At 35.8% G+C, this 22,269-nt stretch overlaps 2 protein-coding genes across 3 annotated transcripts; one reads left to right on the top strand and one right to left on the bottom strand.

Moving 5' to 3' along the window:
- Positions 1–505: 505 nt before the first annotated feature.
- Positions 506–15,227, bottom strand: LOC120488196 (receptor activity-modifying protein 1). 2 transcript variants are annotated; one of them, XM_039684773.2, is made up of 6 exons: positions 15,069–15,227; positions 3,583–3,618; positions 2,794–2,856; positions 2,686–2,715; positions 2,448–2,595; positions 506–1,157 (listed from the first exon to the last, which is right to left on the bottom strand). In XM_039684773.2, the coding sequence occupies exons 2-6, from the start codon at positions 3,611–3,613 to the stop codon at positions 914–916; spliced, it is 516 nt and encodes a 171-aa protein (XP_039540707.2). In that variant the 5' UTR covers positions 3,614–3,618; positions 15,069–15,227; the 3' UTR covers positions 506–913. The 2 variants fall into 2 exon arrangements, with proteins under 2 accessions (XP_039540707.2, XP_039540703.2); XM_039684769.2 differs by lacking the exon at positions 15,069–15,227 and adding an exon at positions 3,860–4,007.
- On the top strand, positions 12,938–18,091 carry ccr10 (C-C motif chemokine receptor 10). Its single transcript, XM_039684765.2, has 2 exons — positions 12,938–13,134; positions 16,836–18,091. The coding sequence occupies exon 2, from the start codon at positions 16,838–16,840 to the stop codon at positions 18,089–18,091; it is 1,254 nt and encodes a 417-aa protein (XP_039540699.2). The 5' UTR covers positions 12,938–13,134; positions 16,836–16,837.
- Positions 18,092–22,269: the final 4,178 nt, after the last annotated feature.

The following is a 22,269-nucleotide window of genomic DNA, read 5'->3' as shown; positions in this document are numbered from 1 at the left end:
AAGATATGATTTTTTGTTGTTTTATATTAAGATATATTTATTTATATAATTATATTATGATTGTATGTATGTGTGTATATATATATATATATATATATATATATATATATATATAAAATGCTGGGTTGTTTTAACCCAGATTTGGGTCAAATAAGGACAAAATCAATTGTTGAATTAAAAAAAGGCAATTTATAAATTTAACAATTGGTTTTGTCCTTATTTGACCCAAATCTGGGTTAAAACAACCCAGCATTTTATATATCTATATATGATGAGAATAATGACATATTGTGCCTATGCATGCATTGTAATGTAGTACTAATACCATTATAATGCATTAAACACAAGCTTCATAATGAGAAAAGTGTCCCCCAGTATTTTGTTTAATGTTTTTTTTTAGGTTTACAGTTGTAACCAAGTTGCACATTGAGTATTTCAGAATGAATAGTTCAGAGTCACAATATATTTATATCATGATCATAAATCAGACTCTTAGGCATAAGTGTGCAGAAAATCACACACCCACTGAGTCTCTTTTATTTACAATAATTACATCATGAAGTACATGAACTTTGTACACTTGAGAGTTGAATTTAAAGGGACAGTGCACCCAAAAACTGAAACCTGGGGTCATCATTCACCCTCATGTTGTTTCAATCATGTATGATTTTTTTCTGCTTCAAAACACATGAAAATATTTTGAAGAATGTTATGTTGTAAGAATATTCAGACAACAATTTTATATATAATATATACATATTCTATATATAATATATATATATAATATATAAATCTTCTAAATATCTTCTTTAGAAGAATGAAATCCATACAGGTTTGGAATGACATAAGGGTGAGCAAGTGATGACAGCATTTTTATTTTTGAGTGAAAGATCACTTTAACTCAATGCTAAAGTCAGTCCCTTAAACTACTCTTCCAGACCACAATGTACACTATGAGGGGTATGAGGAGGATGGGCAGCAGTGTGCCTACGAGCACGACTCCAGCCGGTGCATCGGATAAATCCCCTTCATCGCTACAAAAGCTGAAGTACTGCTGATGTATCCTGACGAACAGCTGCTCCACCACACGATTCGGATAGAAGCATCCTAAAACACTGGATATCACCTCCAAACACTCAGTTAGCTTGTTGTAGCTTCTGGAAGTAGGAGAAAGAGATACAAAGTGAGTTGTGTGACAAAGAAAATAGGTTTACTGTACAAAAACAAACAAAATGCATTGAATTGTTCAAATGTGACACATTTCAAATAATGTTCTTTTGAACTTTCTTTTCATCAAAGAATCCTGAAAAAATGTGTCATGCGTTTCCCATAAATATGAAGCAGCACAACTATTTTTTAACATTGATAATAATAATATGAAATTTAGATCTTGAGCAGCAAATCAGCATATTAGAGTGATTTCTGAAGGATCATGCGACAATGAAGACTGGAGTAATGATGCTGAAAATTCAGCTTTAATCTTAAGTTGAAATACTATCTCACAATATTACTGTTTTTCTGTGTTTTTGATTAAATGCATGCATTTTCGGTGAGTATTAAAGTCTTTACTGACCCTAAGCTTTTTTATACGGTATTGAAGATTACAATTTTGCACTAAATTACAACACGCTAAAGGAAGCACTCTTTTTAAAGTGCTTAAGTGGCACAAATTAGTCAAATCACTCTGGTTCACAACAAAAACACACTCTTATCTATGTTTACCAAGAAAACGGAAATGTCTCTCATTGTTTAATGGACCAGAAGGTCTCTCAGTCTCATAGTTAGCAATCAGGTTTCAAGATTAGCTCAGCTCTTCTCCACACATCCTTCAATTGTTTCTCTGACCATTTCCTTTCTTTGTGTATATGCCATAGCTATGCATTTCACATTTCTCGGTAGCGCGTGTGCAAAAGATAAGCACTGTATAGAAACGTGTGTGTTGCACATTCAAAACGAAGCCGAATTAAAAAGATTAAATGTGATGGTTTTCATATCAACATTAAAAAAGCATATGAAAATGTATGGAGACAATTTTTTTACAAAAGCACACTCTTAGAAGAAATGGTTCTATTTAGAACCAGAAATGGTTCCATCCCCCGCTTCATATATGGAACTCCAAAATGGTTCTATATAGAACCATTTTTTTTGGTAAAAGGTTCTATTGGCCAAGTATGGAACCCCAGGGTTCTATATACAACCCAGAGGAACCCTTTTTTAAGAGTGTATAGAACCTTTTAGGGGCACTGATAGAACCTTTTAAGGTTCTATATAGAACCTTTTCTTCTAAGAGTGACGGTAAACAGATCAAATCCTTGCTTAATAAATCAACAAAGCATCATTGCATCAGAATTGCAGCTCCTTTGGTTTTGAAATATCAGTTTATATAGAAATATGTTGTATGGTTTGTCATTTTAAGTGACGTCACAGGTGAATAAGCTCTGGCTTACCTTAACACCATCTCCATTTTACACCAGTTCTCTTTTCCAAGTGCACTCATGTTGTTATTGAACGTCACACAGCACTCTTCCTCCGTATAAAACTTCAACAGCTCCTCATTACAGCGACTGTAGTAAGAGTCTTGATCCTGAAAATCCTCTGAGTCACAGGAGATTCATTTAATAGTGACACAAACGATCTTTAAAGTCTAATAGCTCACATCCCCAAAGCATAACAAAACTCTCTTACCGTTGTCCTCATACGTGACATTGTGTGTCTCTGAAAGAGGGATAAATGCGATTATGAATGTGCTCGGGATGAGATGATGCAGGTGTAAATAATGCGGATGTTACGTACCCTTGCTTAAAGACACATTTAGCTCTTTCTGTGTATTCTCGGTTTGGACTGTGGGACTCTTATCTGCATGGAGAAAAAAGAACATTAAGGATATAATTCTATAATGTATGCATTTTAATATAGGGTGAATAATGGATAAAAGTGTTTAAAAAATGTGTTGGTTTAACTTAAATAAAATAATAACCTGGTTGTCTAAAAATTTTAAGTTAATTAAAATGGAAAATTTGAGTTAATACAATGAAGGACATTAATTTAATCACTAGAAACTCAAAATATTATGTTATCTGAACTACATTAATTATCCAAGTTGACTTGACAAAAGAAAAAATGTTGTAATTACAAATGATTGTATATAAAAATAATAAGATCCATTTTGACTGTATTCAATTAAAAATCCATCTTTGAGAATCTTGAAAATCCTTTTGACAGAAACTTAAGTTTAATTTATTGAACTTAAAATAACTTTAGATTGTTAGTGCACCAAGAGCCACTGTTGAGTGCCATTTACTGTACATCTTATGGATTACGTCCGAATTATAATCAGAAAGAAATAACGTATTGCTCAGATGTTCGTTTTTCATAGCTCATCATTACATTATAATCTTTGTCTCATCCTAAAAATATATTTTTAAAAGAGATATTTACATGCATTACAAAAGAAATGTTTGAGTTCACACTGAGATATCACACCTCATTTGAAACATTGAGATTTTTGAGAAGAGTAAGGGAGATTTACTGTAAGCAAAGGTCTCTATTTAGGAGAAATAACTGAGAAATTGAGTTGCTTACCTTCAGAAGCTGTTCTGTCATCTTGTGTCATTTGTCCTGAAAAATATAGAAATCAACATTTTAATGATCATCCATGTTGCTAGACATTCGTTAACACACTTTCTTATGATAAATCTCTTCTTGATAGTTTGGTAGCTCATACGTCAAACGGTTAAAAGAAAGGTTTGTAATGTGGTTTCATGTCTCCTGGATAACATCTTGAATGTCAAAAAGTGATGGCATCACTTTCAGATGTAAGTAAACTCATGGGTTATCTCTTAGACTGAAGATCTCCTACCACAGATCATAGATGAATCCAGCAACAGCAAAAGTAGTCCAGAGAGATAAAACATAGTGCAAGACAAATAAAGAATGGCAACTAGAGTGTGTGAGCTGTTAAGTGAATCAATGGACGTGACTTTCCTGAGGCTAACAGGAGAAACAAAAGAGGGGAGGAACACAGGGAGACTGCGTGTGTGTGTGTGTGTGTGTGTGTGTAAAGGAAATACCCCACTCATTACAATCCTCTCGGAGTTCACGGATAGTTTGGGATGAGACATTTCTTCGGAGCTCCATTACTGTAAACAGGAGTGTGTGGATATCTGTGTATATAGTGGAGCCGGAGCAACTGCCGTCCTGCCCTGATAAGAGTTTTCTCAGTGGACAGTGGGAATTATACAACTTAATTATATTACATAATTCCTACCGCTAATTTCAAACGTCTTATCAACAAAACTTTCACGATGTAAGTATATGTTTTAGTATCAGATGTGTTTCATTAGCATTCAATGCAAAAAAATCACTGAATGTTTTTTCTGCGTGCACACACTCTTAGAAATAAGTGTTCGATGGGGTTCTACAGTATATATGAAGCATAGGGTTCTTTACTCAACTCCAAAGTTATGCTAAAAAAGGTTCTATAATGACAATGGCTGTTATTCATTCATATATTACATTATTCTGCAATTAAATAGTCTATTAAACTGTTGTAGTAACTTAATATCACATTTTAATCATGCTGATTTTTGGAGGAGATAAACTGAAATGGCACTCTTCGTGTGATATTGATTAACAACATAAAATGATTTAAATATATATACATTTTCTAACCCCCTATATCTTGATCTCATATATTTTGTGATCATTCACATTCATTCATAAATACATTGATGTTTGTCAATAATATGAAAAATTTAATCCGGAATGGACAAAACAAATGATAATGAACGAACCCAAAAGGTTCCATATAGAACCTTTTTCCTGGTTACAAAGAACCCTAAAGGGTTCTTATTATTGAACTCTTAAAAATGGTTCTGTATAGAATGGGTTCCAAATATGTAGGTTTTTAGTGATAAAAATATATTTACAATCTGCTTAACTGATGAAATTTGATCAAAATTAAAAATGAATTAAAGTCTATAAATTGATCCCCATGTTGGCAACCACTATATATGAAGTGACGGAACCCTTTCTTCTAAGAGTGTGGTTATATACTATATGATTGTTGGATTGGCTAAGCGTGTAAATGTCAGTGTGGTAAATGCACAACATTTCCGATCTAGAATGTTGGCTAACATGTTATACGTTTTGGACCGGGGTTTGTTTCGGAGACACATTGTTTCCGCTAAGACAAATCAACTTTTATTATTTACTTTTTTCTATACTTTAGCATTAATAAATGATTTATTTTGTGTGTGAAATACTGCTTGTACTATAAAAGAAATAAACATCACTTAAAGACCACTTCTTTTGATTTGTGAATAATTTATTGCACTAGAATTTAATTTTACCACAATTTCAGTGTAAGCGGCCTCTTGCGGTTTGGAAGTGCGACTCTAACTTTAGAGTTTGGCTGTTTTCTTTAGAAATATATTTCCTTTCAGATTGACACCTTTCCCTAGTTCCTATCTGTAAACTGTACAGTGCATTATTAGTGCTGGCATATTGCCGTCGCCACCGCTAATTCAGTTTCATTCGGAAATAAATTATGTAATAAATAGTACAGTTGCTCTTACGTCTAACCTAGTTCACAGTTATATTACAGTACAGTCACACAGTATTCTGAGATAAATAAAGCTTTACATCGTGACAGGAACATTTAGAGAGTCAGAGTAATCGAACATATCATCATGATAATATAAATAAACACACTTCGCATTAACCTCTGTTTGTTAAGTGAGTTACGAGAGAAAATACATTTCACATTATGCACACTGCATGTTTTTATACATTTAAACAGCTGAAAGATGCTTATTCTCATAATGAAATGCACTTGCTATGGGGCAAAATTTAGCTGAAGGTAAAGGGCATTCCAGTGAATGTGGAAAATATATTTTTAGGTAAAATTTAGGGTGAATTCAGACAATTTTTCGTCATCTTAAAGGTAAAAGTGCCAATGAACCTGAATTCATCCTACGTTAAGACGTAGAAAATTGAAAAAATGAAGGAACAATGAAGTGTTGCAAAGAAAAAAAAAGCCTTGTTAATCACTTTGGTCTGAAATTCAGATTATATTATATAGGCTAGTAAATAAACCGGCACAAACAGCATTTCTTGGGACGTTCTTCAATTGCATGATCATTGCAAAAATATGCACCTTTTTGCTGACCATTTGTGGGACTTTTACGCTTTAAGCAGTAAAATGGACAGCTAATTTCATGCAATAAACTACTAAATCCAAGAAGACGCAAGAACATTCAAAACAGAATTTCATTTTCTTTTTCTTTTTTTCTTTTTTTTCTTTTTTTTATTGCAGGTTAACAAAACAGTAACACATACCAGGTAAGATTCAGTGAGACACATCTACAATACAGAAGTAGGAAAGGGGAAACAAAAAAAAACAACAAAAAAACAAAAAAAACAACAGAGAACAGAAAAACTCACAACAGCCCCACACAGTTATCGACAAAGTGGTATATGTAGGCACACGAGATCCTTTCTGTGATGCAATTCGGTAGTATCTGAATAGTTGTAGAGGATATGATAGAGACTTTGACAAACACAAAGAAATGTATGTATATAGGCCTATACATATATATATGTATCTGTATTAGTGGTGGTAGTATCAATGATAGTATTTATAATGATAATATTCATGACAATAATAGTAATATAGGCTATAGCAATCTACGACAGTAGTGACAATAGCACTATGACAATAAGAATACATTTAATTTCATTGCACATCTGCTCTAAACTCTGGGTCAGAGGGCTGACCCAGAACTGCCAGAATTTCATTTTCATCTGCAATACATTATTTTTTGTATCAATGGTGTTTTTTTGTTGCATCCGCTCAAGACGTGCCGTCAGGGGATCTCCAAACACATACATACAACATGTGGCTGGTTTGTGTGAGGTTGCATGTTTTGTTTTTTTTGCGGAGAATCGTTATTTTTAACACACGAGAGACATGCAACAAGCTTGACATCCTTTATCTACAAGGTCTTATATTGTCAATGTCAACCAATCCAAAGAAGAGATTTGATTTATAATTTTTGTTCATTTCAATCCAAATAAATAAAACGAGCCTACTCTGTCTTCAGGACAACACAATCAAATAACCACTAGCATTATATACATTTAGTCAACAAGTTGCTTTTTATATTTAAATGTATGTCTATTTTTTTGTTTGTTTCTCAGATGTTTAGATGGATAACTGTGCAGACTCGTGCCTCCATCATTGCTGTAAACTGTGATTTTTGGAGAACGTAAAGCAAATAACACTCAAAGTGGCAAATGAAACAGGTCTCATTTCTGCAGTAACTCACAGGAAATGGGCCGTAGCTGGTGTGGCAGTGTTGCCACTACTAAACATCTGTCACATCCTGTCACATATTATACAAAACGCTGCCCTATACTGATAAATGTCCTTTGTTTTAATGCAGGACTCGCAATCAGTCCCATGTGTGCATGTCTAAATGCATCCAGCAGCCCGTATCTGTGAGGAAACGCTCTGTCCAACACCAAGTTAAAATGAACAAACAAATTAAAGCAAGCATGAGAGAAAGTGCTGATCTGAAAACATGGTATCTTGGTGTGAAATTAACAACCGCCACCAGCCAAATGTGGGAGCGTTTTACGCAGTTGTGGGCAATTTTGCTTATTTGTGTATTTTCTTATCTGGTGACCTGTAAGATGTCGAAAACTAACCAAAAATTCTGTGTTTGGCATTTTTAGAGTTTAATTGATCTACTTTAATGTATCGAGTGAACTTAAAATAAAGTTGCCATGCATTTAAATGAATATAAATCATTGTATCAATTATTATAGCTTTAAGTTGTGTTGAGTAAAAAAAAAGTGGCTTACACAGTTGCACAGTCTTGTGCAAAGTGGTTGTCTCGGCAAATTGGGCTGAACCACAAAATCATGTGTTTGGACTAAAAAAAAATGCATTTATCCAATCCTGCTGTGCTTGTTGGTTTGCATCACAATTAAAGGGATAGTTCACTTTGAAATACATTTTTGGTGTTTTAGCTTACCTCAAGGCCATCCACGATGTAGGTGTCTTTGTTTCCGCAGTAGTTTCAATTTTGATATTTTTAGGTCAAACCGTTCTTGTCTGTCAGTCATATAATGGAGGTCTATGGTCACCACCTCAAAGAGCATGCACAGAGAAGTCCAAATTAAACATGATTTAATTGCTCGTAAATATAACACATTGATGGCCTAAGACACGAAACGAGCGGTTTGTGTGAGAAAATGGACAGTATTTATATCGTTTTTACCTCTTGTAACCACAGCCACGTCCAAGTGATCTGAAGGCGCGGACGCTTCGGTCTATGCAAGCACCGGAAGTGATCTCTCACGCGTGAAAGATTTTGGAAGTGTTACCCTTCACTGTGAAGATCTAAACATATTTAGATATACAGGAAATCGCAATGGAAGATGATTTTGATATATCAACAAAAAATGTTGAATTTTTTTCACAATCACGCGAGAGATCACCTCCGCCGCTTGCACAGACCGAAGCGCCCGTGCCCTCAGATCACTTGGATGTGGCTGTGGTTACAAGAGGTAAAAACGATATAAATACAGTTTGTTTTCTCACACAAACCGCTCGTTTCGTGTCTTAGGCCATCAATGTGTACTTATATTTACAAGTTATTGAATCATGTTTAATTTGGACTTCTCTGTGCATGTTCTTTGAGGTGGTGACCATAGAGCTCCATTATATCAGTGATAGACAAGAACGGTTTGACCTAAAAATATCAAAATTTAAACTACTGCGGAAAAACAAAGACACCTACATCTTGGATGCCCTTGAGGTAAGCTGAAACACCAAAAATTAATTTCAAAGTCAACTATCAGAAAAATCATAACATAAAAGCTTCCTAATTTAAACGTTCCTAAAGGTCCCTTGAGAATAGCAAATAAAACAAGTTAATCTTTTTTTTTCTCCAGTAGAATTTTAACTTATCCAGTTGCACCAAGTGAGCAATACTTCCTGTGACACTCGATAACACTTCTTGTGCCGCGGCATTAAAGCAGTTGCACAAAATAACTCATAAGTTTCATTTAATTTCACACATTGATTGCAATAACACACAACTTAGTTTAAAATCACTAAGAAAGAAATGCAAAATGCAAGTTAATCTTTTTTTTTTCTCCAGCACAATTTACTTGATCTGAGTACAGATTTACATTCAACAAGGACTGTCACTGCTTTTTTTTTTTTTTTTACTTATCCAGTTTCACCAAGTGAGCAATACTTCCTGTGAAACTTGATAACTCTTCTTCTGCCGCAACATTAAAGCAGTTGCACAAAATAACCCATAAGTTTCATTTAATTTCACACACACGGCTCATGACTTGATTGCAATAACACACACCTTAGTTTAAAATCACCAAGCAAGAAATGCAAAACGCAACAAAAAGCATTTTGCATAAAAAAGCCTAATTCAAAAGTGTACGAGTGCTTTATAAATGAAAGTTTAGTTTTCAGGCATCTTTTGTGTGATGTTAGAAGTATATTTTGATGTTATCGAAACACTAACTCTAAAACCTATAGCAGCCTTTCTAGTTACTGTCACCATAAGCAGCTTCCTCAACAGTGTTTAGGCTTTTTATAAAGTCTGATGATTAAAAATTAAACTTCTCGGAGCAGTCGTTTACATGTCTGCAGTTTGCAGCCTCAATTAAATCCAATACCTGCCACAACAAAAAACAAGGTCAAATGTAATGCATGTGTGTGTGTGTTTCTAATGAACTGTGCACGGCATGCTTGAAGTAAACATTGTACCCATCAACGACCAACCAACCACAAACTACTGAAAACAAAACAGAGAAACGGGTGGGAAAGAGCGAGAAAGGGTGGAGGGAATTGAGTGAGAAAAAGTGCCATCTGAGAGTCATATGAATTTCACTCTCTTCACTATTTACCCAGACTGAGAATTGAAGAATACACAAGCGTTCACACGCGCACACACACACACACACACACAACTGGTCATTATTGCAAATGAAGAGATTAAGTAAATAATAAAAACAACGTATTATTTGATACTGACCAATTGAATGAACATTATATATTATAGCTTATTATATATAATTTACCCCAAAATAATGACTTGAATATTGAAATTTTGCAGAATGTTCTCAAACATCCCATGGAATATGACTTTGTTCTGCAAAAATAATGCTTCTCATGTACAAGTTTAAACGGTTGTGGTGTTTTGGTGCTGCACTCATACACCCTTTTAGAGCTGACCTCAGATTCCACTGATTAAAACCTACAATGTAACCACAGTATACCTTACATGGTGCACTTCGGGGAGGCAGTGTGACTTTCTGCTGAACTCAAGACCAACATAAAAGATCCAGACCAGTTAAACAAACACCTCGTGCAGTTTCAGGTGTCAAATGCATGTCAGAACTGCCATCAAACATCTGCTGGCATATAACAGTGAACTATATTTAATATGGAAAATTATGTTAAATACACATATTTGAATGATTTATTTAATGATAGACACACACATATGTGTATATATATATATATATTAGGGCTGTCAAACAATTAATTGCGATTAATCACATGCAAAATAAAAGTTTGTGTTTACATAATATATGTGGGTGCACTGTGTATAATTATTTTATATATATAAATATACACACATGCTTGTATATATTTAAGAAAGATTTTCATGTATATACTGTATTTATGTATAATTTATATGATATGCAAATATAAATATTTAATATATAAATAATATTTTTTTCTTAAATATACATGCATGTGTGTGTATGTATATATATACAAAATAATTACACACAGTGCACACACATATATTATGTTTACACAAATATATAACATATAAAATATACAACAAACAACAGAACCAAGACAATACAATGCTGAATAAAGTTGTAGTTTTTCTTATTTTTGGGCCAAAATGTATTTTCGATGCTAAACCCACTGATGGACGAATTTGATGATGTCTTTACTTTCTTTCTGGACAAGGACAGTATACCGTACATACATTTTCAATGGAGGGACAGAAATCTCTCGGACTACATCTAAAATATCTTACTGTGTCCCGAAGATGAACGGAGGACTTACGGGCTTGGGACGCTTGTTAATGAAGCAAGGCCAGAGTCTCTGTAGCCTACAAATGAAATGTCAAAGAGTCTGGTGGGGCCATAGACAGTGAAAGAAATGGACAGAGCGACCCCATTGATTTCAACTGAGAAAATTGAAGCCCATTAAAAGCTGATCGCAAGCTCAAACTGAGCCAGTCACATGAGCAACCTGTATGTCTTCTAGACTAGTAGCTGGTCCGAGTGAAATCTGAATAACTCACAGAGACGGAGAGAGTGAGTATTAGCTGTCCATGAGCAGCAGCGGGATCAACTTTATGACTCTCTATGGGCTTCTCCCTCAACTTTATTAAACTTAATACCTCCACGTCCTCCCAATTGCCTGCGAGCTTCTCCTCCTGTCTATACGGTAATTTCTCTACTGTGCGACGGAGAATCGAATCGTTATGGCGCAATTGTTAGCCTATTTTTAGAAAAACGGCTTCTACAAAGCCATAACGTAAGATACAAGCCAAGGTAATGGAGCCTTTTATACATTGTCATGTTTCTAGAAATAAATAATGGACAAATTAAGTCTTTGGATGCCTCAGATTTAAAGTTTTCCGCCGTCAAAGTGACGCCAAAATGAATGGGAGTCAATGGGATGCTAACAGCAGGTGAAGTTCTGCTACAATGGCGGCTCCAACTTCCGGCTGATGGTGATGGATTACCCCCTTGGGAGGGACCAGGCTAACATTTGTGCTGTTCTAAACGGATATTCACTCCTTGTCTTTGCGAACCACGTACACTTGAATTAGAGCCAAATATTAGTCGTCACTCAAGCAAAACTTCCGGTGACATATATCCGTTTAATCTACTTGGGAAAACAATTTCAGAGTCAATCGGAAATTTATTTATTACGTCAGATAAATATATCCTGCCAATTTCATAATCAGTTCAAAGATAATAAATACAAAACAGCAAATGCTCTGGATTAAAGAGAGAAGATGCAAAGCTAACTTTACAAAATACTAATTTGAGTTACAAATCGCACTGAACCTAAATACTCAGAGTGGCTTTTGTTTTGTTTTTTCAGTATTAAGCCGGTTTTCCGGTTTATGAGGGTTTTTTCTTTTCCCATGCATAATCAGGTGTTCAAAGCATTTTCTACTGGTTGAGAGAGGAATTACTGCAATAAATTGACTTAGGATATATGTGGCGGTATATTAAAAATGAACACCGTAACAAAAATATACACCGGTTTTTGGTATGAACCGACCTCTCAGCACTAGCAGAAACCTCTTTTCAAATGTGAACGTCCCACACTTAGGCCTACTGGGGACAGAAGTTGATCTACACGAGGCACACTCACAGCTATTAACAAGTTATCTCGAAATACCTTATTATGTTTTTGGTTTACTTCTGTGGGAATGAGACCTTTGTACCAGTCGCACTAAAACATTTAAAATGTCCAAACATGTATAATACTATATGATGATTGTTCATATTAACCTATATACATTTTTGGGTGAATTCAGGTAGGGATGTGTGAAGGGAATGATGTGTAAATTGGGAGGTGATCAACTCAAGTGTGATCGTGTCTCGAATGGGGATGGTAATATAGCAAGAGAGTTCAAATGTTCTGCTTATTACAGATTATTTGATCCAGCAAATTCAGATAGCTGATAAGAAAAACTTTATAAAACGCCCCGAACTGAAGTTGTGTTAACATACAGCAAATCACCACTGTGCTTATTTAGTTGTACAGATATTTTGGTTTTTCATGAGTCTAAAGGTGTTCTACCAAGAACTTAAACACACCTCCTTCTGAGATGTTTGTCGGTTTCTTTGAGCTTTAGATGGTTTGGTGTGAAATGTGGGGCAATGCAAAGTCAGCAAAACAAAGAAGTGAAAGAAATAATAGGCAGAGCAGCATCCTTCTCTCAGAGTGACACCTGCCCCTAAACAGCAGAGGACTTCAGATACAAACCACTCTGAGGTCTGAATTACATCGAAGAGACTCATAACACAAGAGGTCCTGAAGATCTGCACTCAGAGGTGAGTCGAAGCAGGTTTGTCCTATTGAATTTGAAACTAGTCACATTTACAGATGCCCACGCGCACTCTAAGCATTATCATAGATAGGTAGATATTCCATTACACTGATTCTGCATTATTATCTGTGATTTATGCTGAAAAAAAATGTTTTGCAGACATATTTCCATTTCAATTAAATATATTTAATAACATTGGCCATTATTTCTGTCATATTCATGTTTATGATCTTTTAGACAGAACCTATGGTTTAGTATACAAACGCATTATGCATGCATGTGTATATATGCATTATATATACTGTATAGGCTATGCGTTTTCCTCCACATTTATTAAAAAGTCTTTTACTTGAATGAATGTCAATGATATCGATGCAGAAAGATTGACATACTGTTTTTTTGCTGCGCCTAGTAATATTAAATAATCAGTGTTAACGTTTTAACTACAAATTACAAAGAAATATTAATATTTTTACCAGGTTTGCTCATTAAAGGGTTAATACTTTAATTACAGAGCACACAATAGAATGATAATATATTTTATGATAAATAAAAATGAATACACTGTTCATGTCAAAAACTATTACAAAAAAAGATGTATACAGAGATGAATGTGCATGTTATGATATAATAAAACGTACTTTTTCTGTCCCGTTCTTTCCATTGCTGCAATTGATAAAATGTTTAGTATTTTAGATCATATATAGCAGTCTCTAAACTTTTCGTGAACGAGGGCTACAAGGGATAAAGGCCTACTTGTTTGTTATCCTCAAAAATATGTATTAAATACATCATGGTTGTGTTCTTTTAATTTACATCTACTTTTAACTTTATTATTTTTAAGCATCATATGCAAAATAATAAAATATCTTGCTATTCAGACTTACAAGAGTTTTAAAAAATCAACAATTAAAATATATATTAAAATTGTATGTTGTATATTTATCACATTATTTAACTGCCACACAATTTTTGGAGTCATTTGCTACCATAATGGCAACAACAGAAGTGTTTGAATTTGTATCATCATAGAAATGACCATTATTCTTACATAGTATCATACATTTGTAGATCATGGTAACCCATTCATGGGTCTTCACTACAACAGTAAAAATAAAAATAAAATAAAAACCTGTACGTTCTCCATAAACCTATTGTATGTGTTATGAAAAACAATAGCCCAAACATTTAGAATAAATGTAAATGAAAATATAAATAAATAAATGCAAAAAAAGAAAGCATTGCTCCTCTAAGACATTTAAAACATCTATAAATTACTATATTAATATAACATCATTCAATATATATACCGGCACGTTTCTGATAAAAAAATAAAAAAAATAGTTAGTTTTACTGCATGTCTTCTAACTGGTTTGTTCTTGTAATGATTCTCGTGTTGTTGTTGTTTTTTTTTTTTTGTCAGTGTGTTGGCAATATCAGCACTGTTTCATCATGCTTTCATAAACTAGTTTAAATCACAGTCATGACTCATGTGTGGGTTTATAATAGAGATAGAAATATAGTTTAATAATGTTCGCGTGCTCGCTGTTTATTGGGCCGAGCTGAACAGGTCAAACAAGTTTCGTTCCGCTTTTGGAGCGTCTGCCATTTGAGGTTTCTCAAAAGTGCCTTTTTTGTTTTGTTTTTAAAAAGATCGCACATTTATACATTTGGTCAAAGTCTGCTATGGGCAAATTGGGGCTATTTATAGAAAGTGCTTAGCCGGCAACTCACAGTCGAGCCCGCGGACTCATTCAAGCAAATTCAAAGCATCATAACTTTGCCATTATGTCTCTTATCAATATCAACACAAACACCTTCAAAGGCAATCTCAAGAGTAAAATTATGGTGCATTTTATTTAAAGCACTGTTTATAAAAACACGTTAAATGTATAAAATCGCTAATTGTTTTGATTTGGTAAGTGTTTGATAGCTTACGGTTGTCTCTGATGCTGAATAGCCATTGGCTTTAACGTCTGATTCAGTCCTGAGTTTCTTCATCCTCATCCTCACAAGCAGAGAGCCACACACACGGCAGCCTGTCTCTCCACAGAAATATCCCTCACTTCATTCTGCACTTTTATCTTCATTTCTGCTCAAATAAAGACCCTGTTCTTCGTGACAGGGTTTTAAAGCGCGTTGGCACGCGATGCTGACTGAAAGCACGACCTGGGTGTCAGATAACGCCAACGACTGTCTGTCTGTGACACGCGATGAGTAGTGGAATGAGTACAATTTCACTTCAGACTTTATTTAGAGATTTTTAACATAGATATTTCGTGCTTCCCATTCACCACAAAAACACACCTGAAACTAAGGTGACATTTAATCGCTGATGCATCTGTCTCAACTGTGGCGCCGGTAAATATAGCCTAGTTAGGCTACGGTTGTTATTGTGAGGCGCACGACTTCGCGATCTTATTTTTCTAGCATGGTTATGCAACTCTGAAGAAATGTTTTTTTTTTTTTCTTAAAAAACAACAACGATTGAATCAAATACAGATATTTAAGACTGCCGCTAGATGTTCAAAATATAGGCTATTTAATTTGCTGTAAATAAACATGCAGATATAAATATTATATATAACTTAAATATGTGCAAATAATGAACTCGTGAAACCTGACAGAATCAGCGACAGTATATAAAACTGGAAACCAGTCAAACAATGAAATCCCCTGCAGTGCTTCCAAAACACCTTTTAGTTCATATTGATTAAACAACGCATATTGGTTCAATTTTAAAAAAACGTAATAAGCTGTGCTGAGACGTGAAAGATGTGCTATGTAAACTAAAAACCTCAATAATGAATTAATTTGGTCATTTGTTTCCAGCATTTCTGCCTAGTCCTACCACAATAATCCTTTTTACATTGGCCCACAACATAAAAGTTTGCAGCAAAACCTGCTGGATAGTCAGTGCTAAAGTTACGACATTTTTACAGCACATAATTAAATCAATCACTTCACAAGGAAACCAGATTTCTGCCCTTTTAATCACACATGTGAAACTGAGAAGATCTCAAAGATGATTCATGTCTAACTAACCCGAACTGGTTTAATAATAAATAAATACAAATCTACTAAATGTGTAACTTCTGCAACACTGTTTACATGATAATTATAGCATCTTTGATTTGCTCAGTTCATATAGATTATTCACGACATGGTTTAGAAACTTGACCTGTAAAGAGCGCCTCTAGTGGAAGCATGCAACAAAACATGTGTATGTGTATGTGTGTGTGTGTGTGTGTGTTTAACACATTTAATACATCAGGCTTTATTGGTCCATTTAGTAAGAATAATGAGTTCACAGTCAACAATGTAATAAAATGAGGACTAAGAGATACAAATACACATTTCACAGTCGATAGCCACATTTTAACATGATTTTTCAAAAAGAAAAAAAACTGTATGATCACAGATCATGTTATAATTGATAATCAAGTAAATCTAAGTTGTTTTGTCCAAAAAAAGCTAAAATATTACAAACAGTATAAAAGTTATTCTTACATTTACTTTATAAACAAGCAAAAATGTAGACACATACTTCCTTAAAAGTATGAACCACCGATGAGTGGGCAGAAGGCACGACGTGTTTCTTTTAGATTGATCGCTAGAAATTCACGTAAATATGCTTTACATGGTTCACCTTCCATAATAAGCCCACCTGATGACTGGTTTCCGCTTCTCTCCCATGTTTTACAGGTATGGCGAGCTCCGGTTCAACTACAGAAGACTTCACGTCAGGCCTAACGAGCGACTATGAGTTTTATAACTACACTGATATAGGTGAAGTTGGCCTCACCGATGGCAACTTCTCTGACGTCGCAGAGCTTTGTGAAGCCAGCACAGAGCAGGAGCTGACCATCACTGCTGTCCAGACCACCATCTTCCTCATCGTCTTCGTCTTAGGCGTGATTGGAAACGGGCTGGTCATTGCAACCTTCGCGCTGTACCGCCGGCTACGTCTACGCTGCATGACCGACGTCTTCCTCTTCTTCCTGGCTCTGTCGGACCTGCTGCTCCTGCTGACTCTTCCGTTACAGACGGGAGAGACGCTGATCGGCAGCTGGGAGTTCGGAGAGGCCATGTGCAAGCTAAACCGTGGCATGTATGCCATCAACACCTACAGCGGTCTGCTATTGTTGGCGTGCATTAGCGTCGACCGCTACTTAGTGGTGGTTCGCACCAGGGCCGTGCGTAAGATGACCTCTGGCACGCTGTTTTACAGCACACTGTCGGCGTTAGGCGTCACAGTAACCTCAGTATTCCTGAGCCTGCCAGACCTGCGCTTCAGCTCCATAGACAACAACATGGGTTCGAACATGTGCGATATGAAAGTTTGGGGCGATGAAGTGAGTAAATGGAAGCTGTGGGCCAAGATGGCGAAGATCGCAGGATTCTGCATCCCTTGCGTGGCGATGGTGGCGTGTTACGGTGCGATCGGACGCGTGCTGATCCGCGCCGGTGGGAAAGGCTGGCGTAGACAAAGGACCCTGCGTTTGATGGCATTGCTGGTGGTTCTTTTCCTGGTTTTCCAGCTTCCGTACACCGTGGTGCTGCTGATTAAAATATTCACGCCCACACCCAAACTCTGCGACGAGTGGACCAGGTTCCACCTCCAGGAAAACGTGACGCGCAATCTGGCCTACGTGAGGTGCTGTCTGAACCCTTTGCTTTACGCGCTGGTCGGCGTACGATTCCGAAATGACATCATCAGGCTGTTGACGGATGCCGGGTGTGTGTGCGCGTGTGTGTCCCATGTAACGCCTCATGACAACGGAAGCTCTGTTACGCCGTCCTCGCCGGCTCAAACCTTGCTTTCCCCCGTCTCCTCCACTTATCCATCCGTGAAGAAACCCGCCCTGGACAAACCTGCTGCAAACACAGCCCAAACGTTCATTTTCCCCACAACTGTCTCTGAAAAAGCGACTTCGGTCATAAGCTGGTGTCATCAATGACTTAGAGATCAGACAATTTAAAATAGCCTAAATCACTTCCTCAGTTTAAAACAATCTCACAGCTTTCACAGCTAAGAATACATATATGAAATCTTATTAAGGCTCATAATGTAAGCTTTTTAGATATATTTTTTCTCTATTTTAAGTTTGCTACAATTTTTTTTTCCAATAAAATAATTCATATTGTTGTATATGTGTTATTCTCTGCTGTTTAAATTTCATTTCTTTATCTTCTTTTTATATAGCAATAAATTACCCATTTTTGAAATAATTTCATAATGATGACTTGAAATCAATGGAAATCTATGAAAGCAAATTTAGTTAGGCAATAGGCTATTAAGCTTTATTCAGCCTATCTAAAACATTGAAGCGGGTATTTTATCAGCATGTTAGCGCAACCTTGAGGTGAAATCTGAGTTAATACTTTAATACTGATTAAACTTAGGCATAAACTAATATACATGATAAATAGGCTACATTTATATTTAATAATATTAGGACAGATGTATATAGCCCATAAAAAAGTGAAAAGCGATTAGATGTTAGTCCAATAAGTCATAGCTGGCTATAAACTATTGAGATTGTAGGCTACCGTTGTTAAAAAAGTAGTTTCGCTTTACATTAATTAAGGCTGAAATTAGTGACTTAACTCAATTTTACCTTGGCAATTTACAACTCACACTAAAGTAAAACATGTTCTCTTCTACATAGCCTACATAAAAACCTTTTTACCATCATGATGATTAGCTGTTATGATAATTTCAACTTTTTCGAGGTCAAATATCAAACCAATCAAATATCAAACGTCGAGCCAACTTTGTTGCGCGGCCTGTTCCAGCTTGTTTCTCAAGCGTATTTTTAATCTGATCTGCGGCTTTCCTGACAATTGAAGGAGGTGCTGACAAACCGAAAGTAACCGAACCTACACAGAAAGTTAAACGCAGTTTATCACTGTAAACGGAAGTATACTGTAAAAGGAATCAATCACAAGCGTCAATCGGCATACTTTATAACTTTGCACTGTAAGTTATGAGTCGTGTTTTCTGTTAGCTACACGATTTTGGACTATTCATAGATATTCAGGTATGTACACATCGCCTAAACCACACAGCCTAACGTTAGCTAGATAACCGTCTTGTTTACATGCAGTGACGTCGTTAGCGGATTTGCAACCGGATCATTCTGGCTGCTGCTTAATGTTTATTTAACAGTGTTTTGTAAAGTTTTAGGTGAGAGCAGGGAGAAAGTAACATATTTCAGAAAAAAAAAACATAATTTTAAAAGATGATGGTTTAGACAGATAGGCCTATATATTTTTTTCTCAGTCACTCACAAGTGTGGTCTATCAATGCTATAGGTGGTATTTTGTAAAAATGTAGAACAACATCAGTATAATTTCACTTTGAACTTAGGACTGCTCATGTTACTTTCGACGAAAGTAACACACGGTGGGTCAAAAGTAACACAACAATATACAAGCTGAAGCTAGCCTATACCAGAGTAGAGTGGGGGTTCAATCTTCAACTGGCTGGCAGGATCTGCCACTGGCAGGTCACTGGCAGCTGCCAGTCGCTGCCAGTGGCTGGCTGGCAGCTGCCAGTGGTTGTCTGTCAGTCTAGTTTCAGAAACCATTGATTTTTGACAGTTTTTGTGTTTTGTGTTCCTCCCTTTATAGCTCATTTATTATGTATCTGTTGAAATTATTGTTATTAGTAGTAGGATCGCAATTTAATAGTCAAATGGCCGTGATCAGACTGGCAGTACAGACGCTGCTGGACTCATCCAGTCAGCCGCGGGTGATCAGCGAATATAACGCGTTGCCTGACACTCTCGCTAAAAGGAAATAAATTGTTTTCTTATTATGAATATAATGTCATGCATTTATTCTTGTGTATGATTGGTATTTTGGGGCCGTTTATCCCGATTAAACCAGTCAAATGGCCGTGGGCACATTATACATTATACATTATGACATTATATTCATAATAAGAAAACAATTTATTTCCTTTTAGCGAGAGTGTCAGGCAACGCGTTATATTCGCTGATCACCCGCGGCTGACTGGATGTGTCCAGCAGCGTCTGTACTGCCAGTCTGATCACGGTCATTTGACTATTAAATTGCGATCCTACTACTAATAACAATAATTTCAACAGATACATAATAAATGAGCTATAAAGGGAGGAACACAAAACACAAAAACTGTCAAAAATCAATGGTTTCTGAAACTAGACTGACAGACAACCACTGGCAGCTGCCAGCCAGCCACTGGCAGCGACTGGCAGCTGCCAGTCAGTCACGTGACCTGCCAGTGGCAGCTCCTGCCAGCCAGTTGAAGATTGAACCCCTACTGCCAGAGTATGACCATGTAACTATGTAACTGTGTTTTTTTTTTTTTTCATTTTAAATTTAAGTTTCATCAAATGTTTCAAAAGTAACCCAGCACATACTTGATCTAACAGCTCTGACAAATGAATTATTCTTACCATCAACATGGAAACAGCACAGGAATTCTCTGAACACTGTTGAAGAGAAACCTGTAATAGGGAAAGTCCATCCAAAGTCATTTTAAAAACAACTGCTAGTTTGTTTAAACATTTATACATGCATACTTAAATTAGCTTTTCACAATTCCATCCTTTAAAACATACCTCAAGGTCTCTTTCTGTTTTTTAGTACAGGATCCTGGGTCAATGAAGCTTGCAATGTGCCTGGCATTCCAAAGAAAACACAAAATACATAATATGTAATTAAATTATCAGTTATGTATGCTGATAACAAGGCTTTTAAATTAATGTGAAGCCTCAGAATGAGGCTTTTGTGTGAACTTGAAGCCTGAGAAAAAATGCTGGGTTGTTTTAACCCAACTTTGGGTCAAATATGGACAAACCCAAACGTTGGGTTAAAAATGTAAAAAAAAACAAAAAAACAATTTAACCCAATGGTTGGGTTTGTCCATATTATATTTGACCCAAAGTTGGGTTAATTGTAAACAGATAACATGCCTGGAATAAGGCATAGTAAATTAATTATCTTTTGTCTCAACCTAAATATGGTTCTGTAACTGTCATCTCCAAAACCATCAGGGTGAAGAAATTTTTGTTCTACAATGTATTTTCTTTGATTATAGACCATTTCACAAGATGTAAACAACACTGGTCCAGAAGCACTTCCTGTTTCAGTTTTTTAACACTACATAAAAGCTGGGATAAAATACAACCAACAGAACATATAAAACTGAATCAAAAAGTTAAACAAATATCTTTAAGATGTTTTCTTTACATGTGAAATAAAGAAAACAGTTACAAACTGAAACAGGAAGTGTTTCTGGACCAGTGTTGTTTACATCTTGTGAAATGGTCTATATATTGTTATATTGATTTATTTGGCAATAAATCATACTTTTGTGAGATGAGTTTTTTTCCCCCCTTTTTTGAGAACATTGTAGCTATTTTTTTTAATCTCCCTAGCTTGAAGGAGCAGTTACCCATGGTACATCATGACTGTACTCTAAATAATTCTGCTTTTCCTCTTTTTATTTACAGACTATAACCCAGCCTTTCTATGGCAGAAGAAGACAGAGGCACTGTTTCTAAAATGAATCTATATAAGGATAGAAAGGAGAGGGAAACTGTCTTGGTTCACAGAACACCATCTTCAGAACCGAGCTGTGTGTCTTTGAAAAGTAACAACTCTATGTTTGCATCTAATAACTTCAGTATTAGTGCAGATAACTTGGACCCCAGGTGAGAGATATGGTAGTTTAAAAGTAAACCAAATTAATAATTAATAATTGCCATTTACGGTCACAATGTGATTCAAACATTGGTTTCACTTTATTTTGATGGTCCCTTTAACACATTCTGTTGACTATAAGCAACCCTGCACCTACATGTCGACTAACTCTCATTAGAGTGTTAGGATTAAAAGACTGGGGTTAAAGTTTGAATAAGTTAGCATTACAAAGTTACTTATAGTCAGTATAAGGTCTGTTGGAGGACCATCACAAAAAAGAGTTATCAGATATCAAGTAGACGTCTACTTATACTCTTATTCTCTGTGCAGTGTGAAGAAGGAAGATTTGGTACATGATCAGTCCAAATGTGGAGTTTGTGAGCAGATTCTAAATAATCCAGTGTCTATCAACTGTGGGCACAATTTCTGCAAGCAGTGTATTAGC

This window comes from Pimephales promelas, chromosome 22 (genome assembly GCF_988280905.1).
Source record: "Pimephales promelas chromosome 22, fPimPro1.hap1.1, whole genome shotgun sequence".
Taxonomy (NCBI): Eukaryota; Metazoa; Chordata; class Actinopteri; order Cypriniformes; family Leuciscidae; genus Pimephales; species Pimephales promelas.
This window is presented reverse-complemented; position numbering and strand designations above follow the sequence as displayed.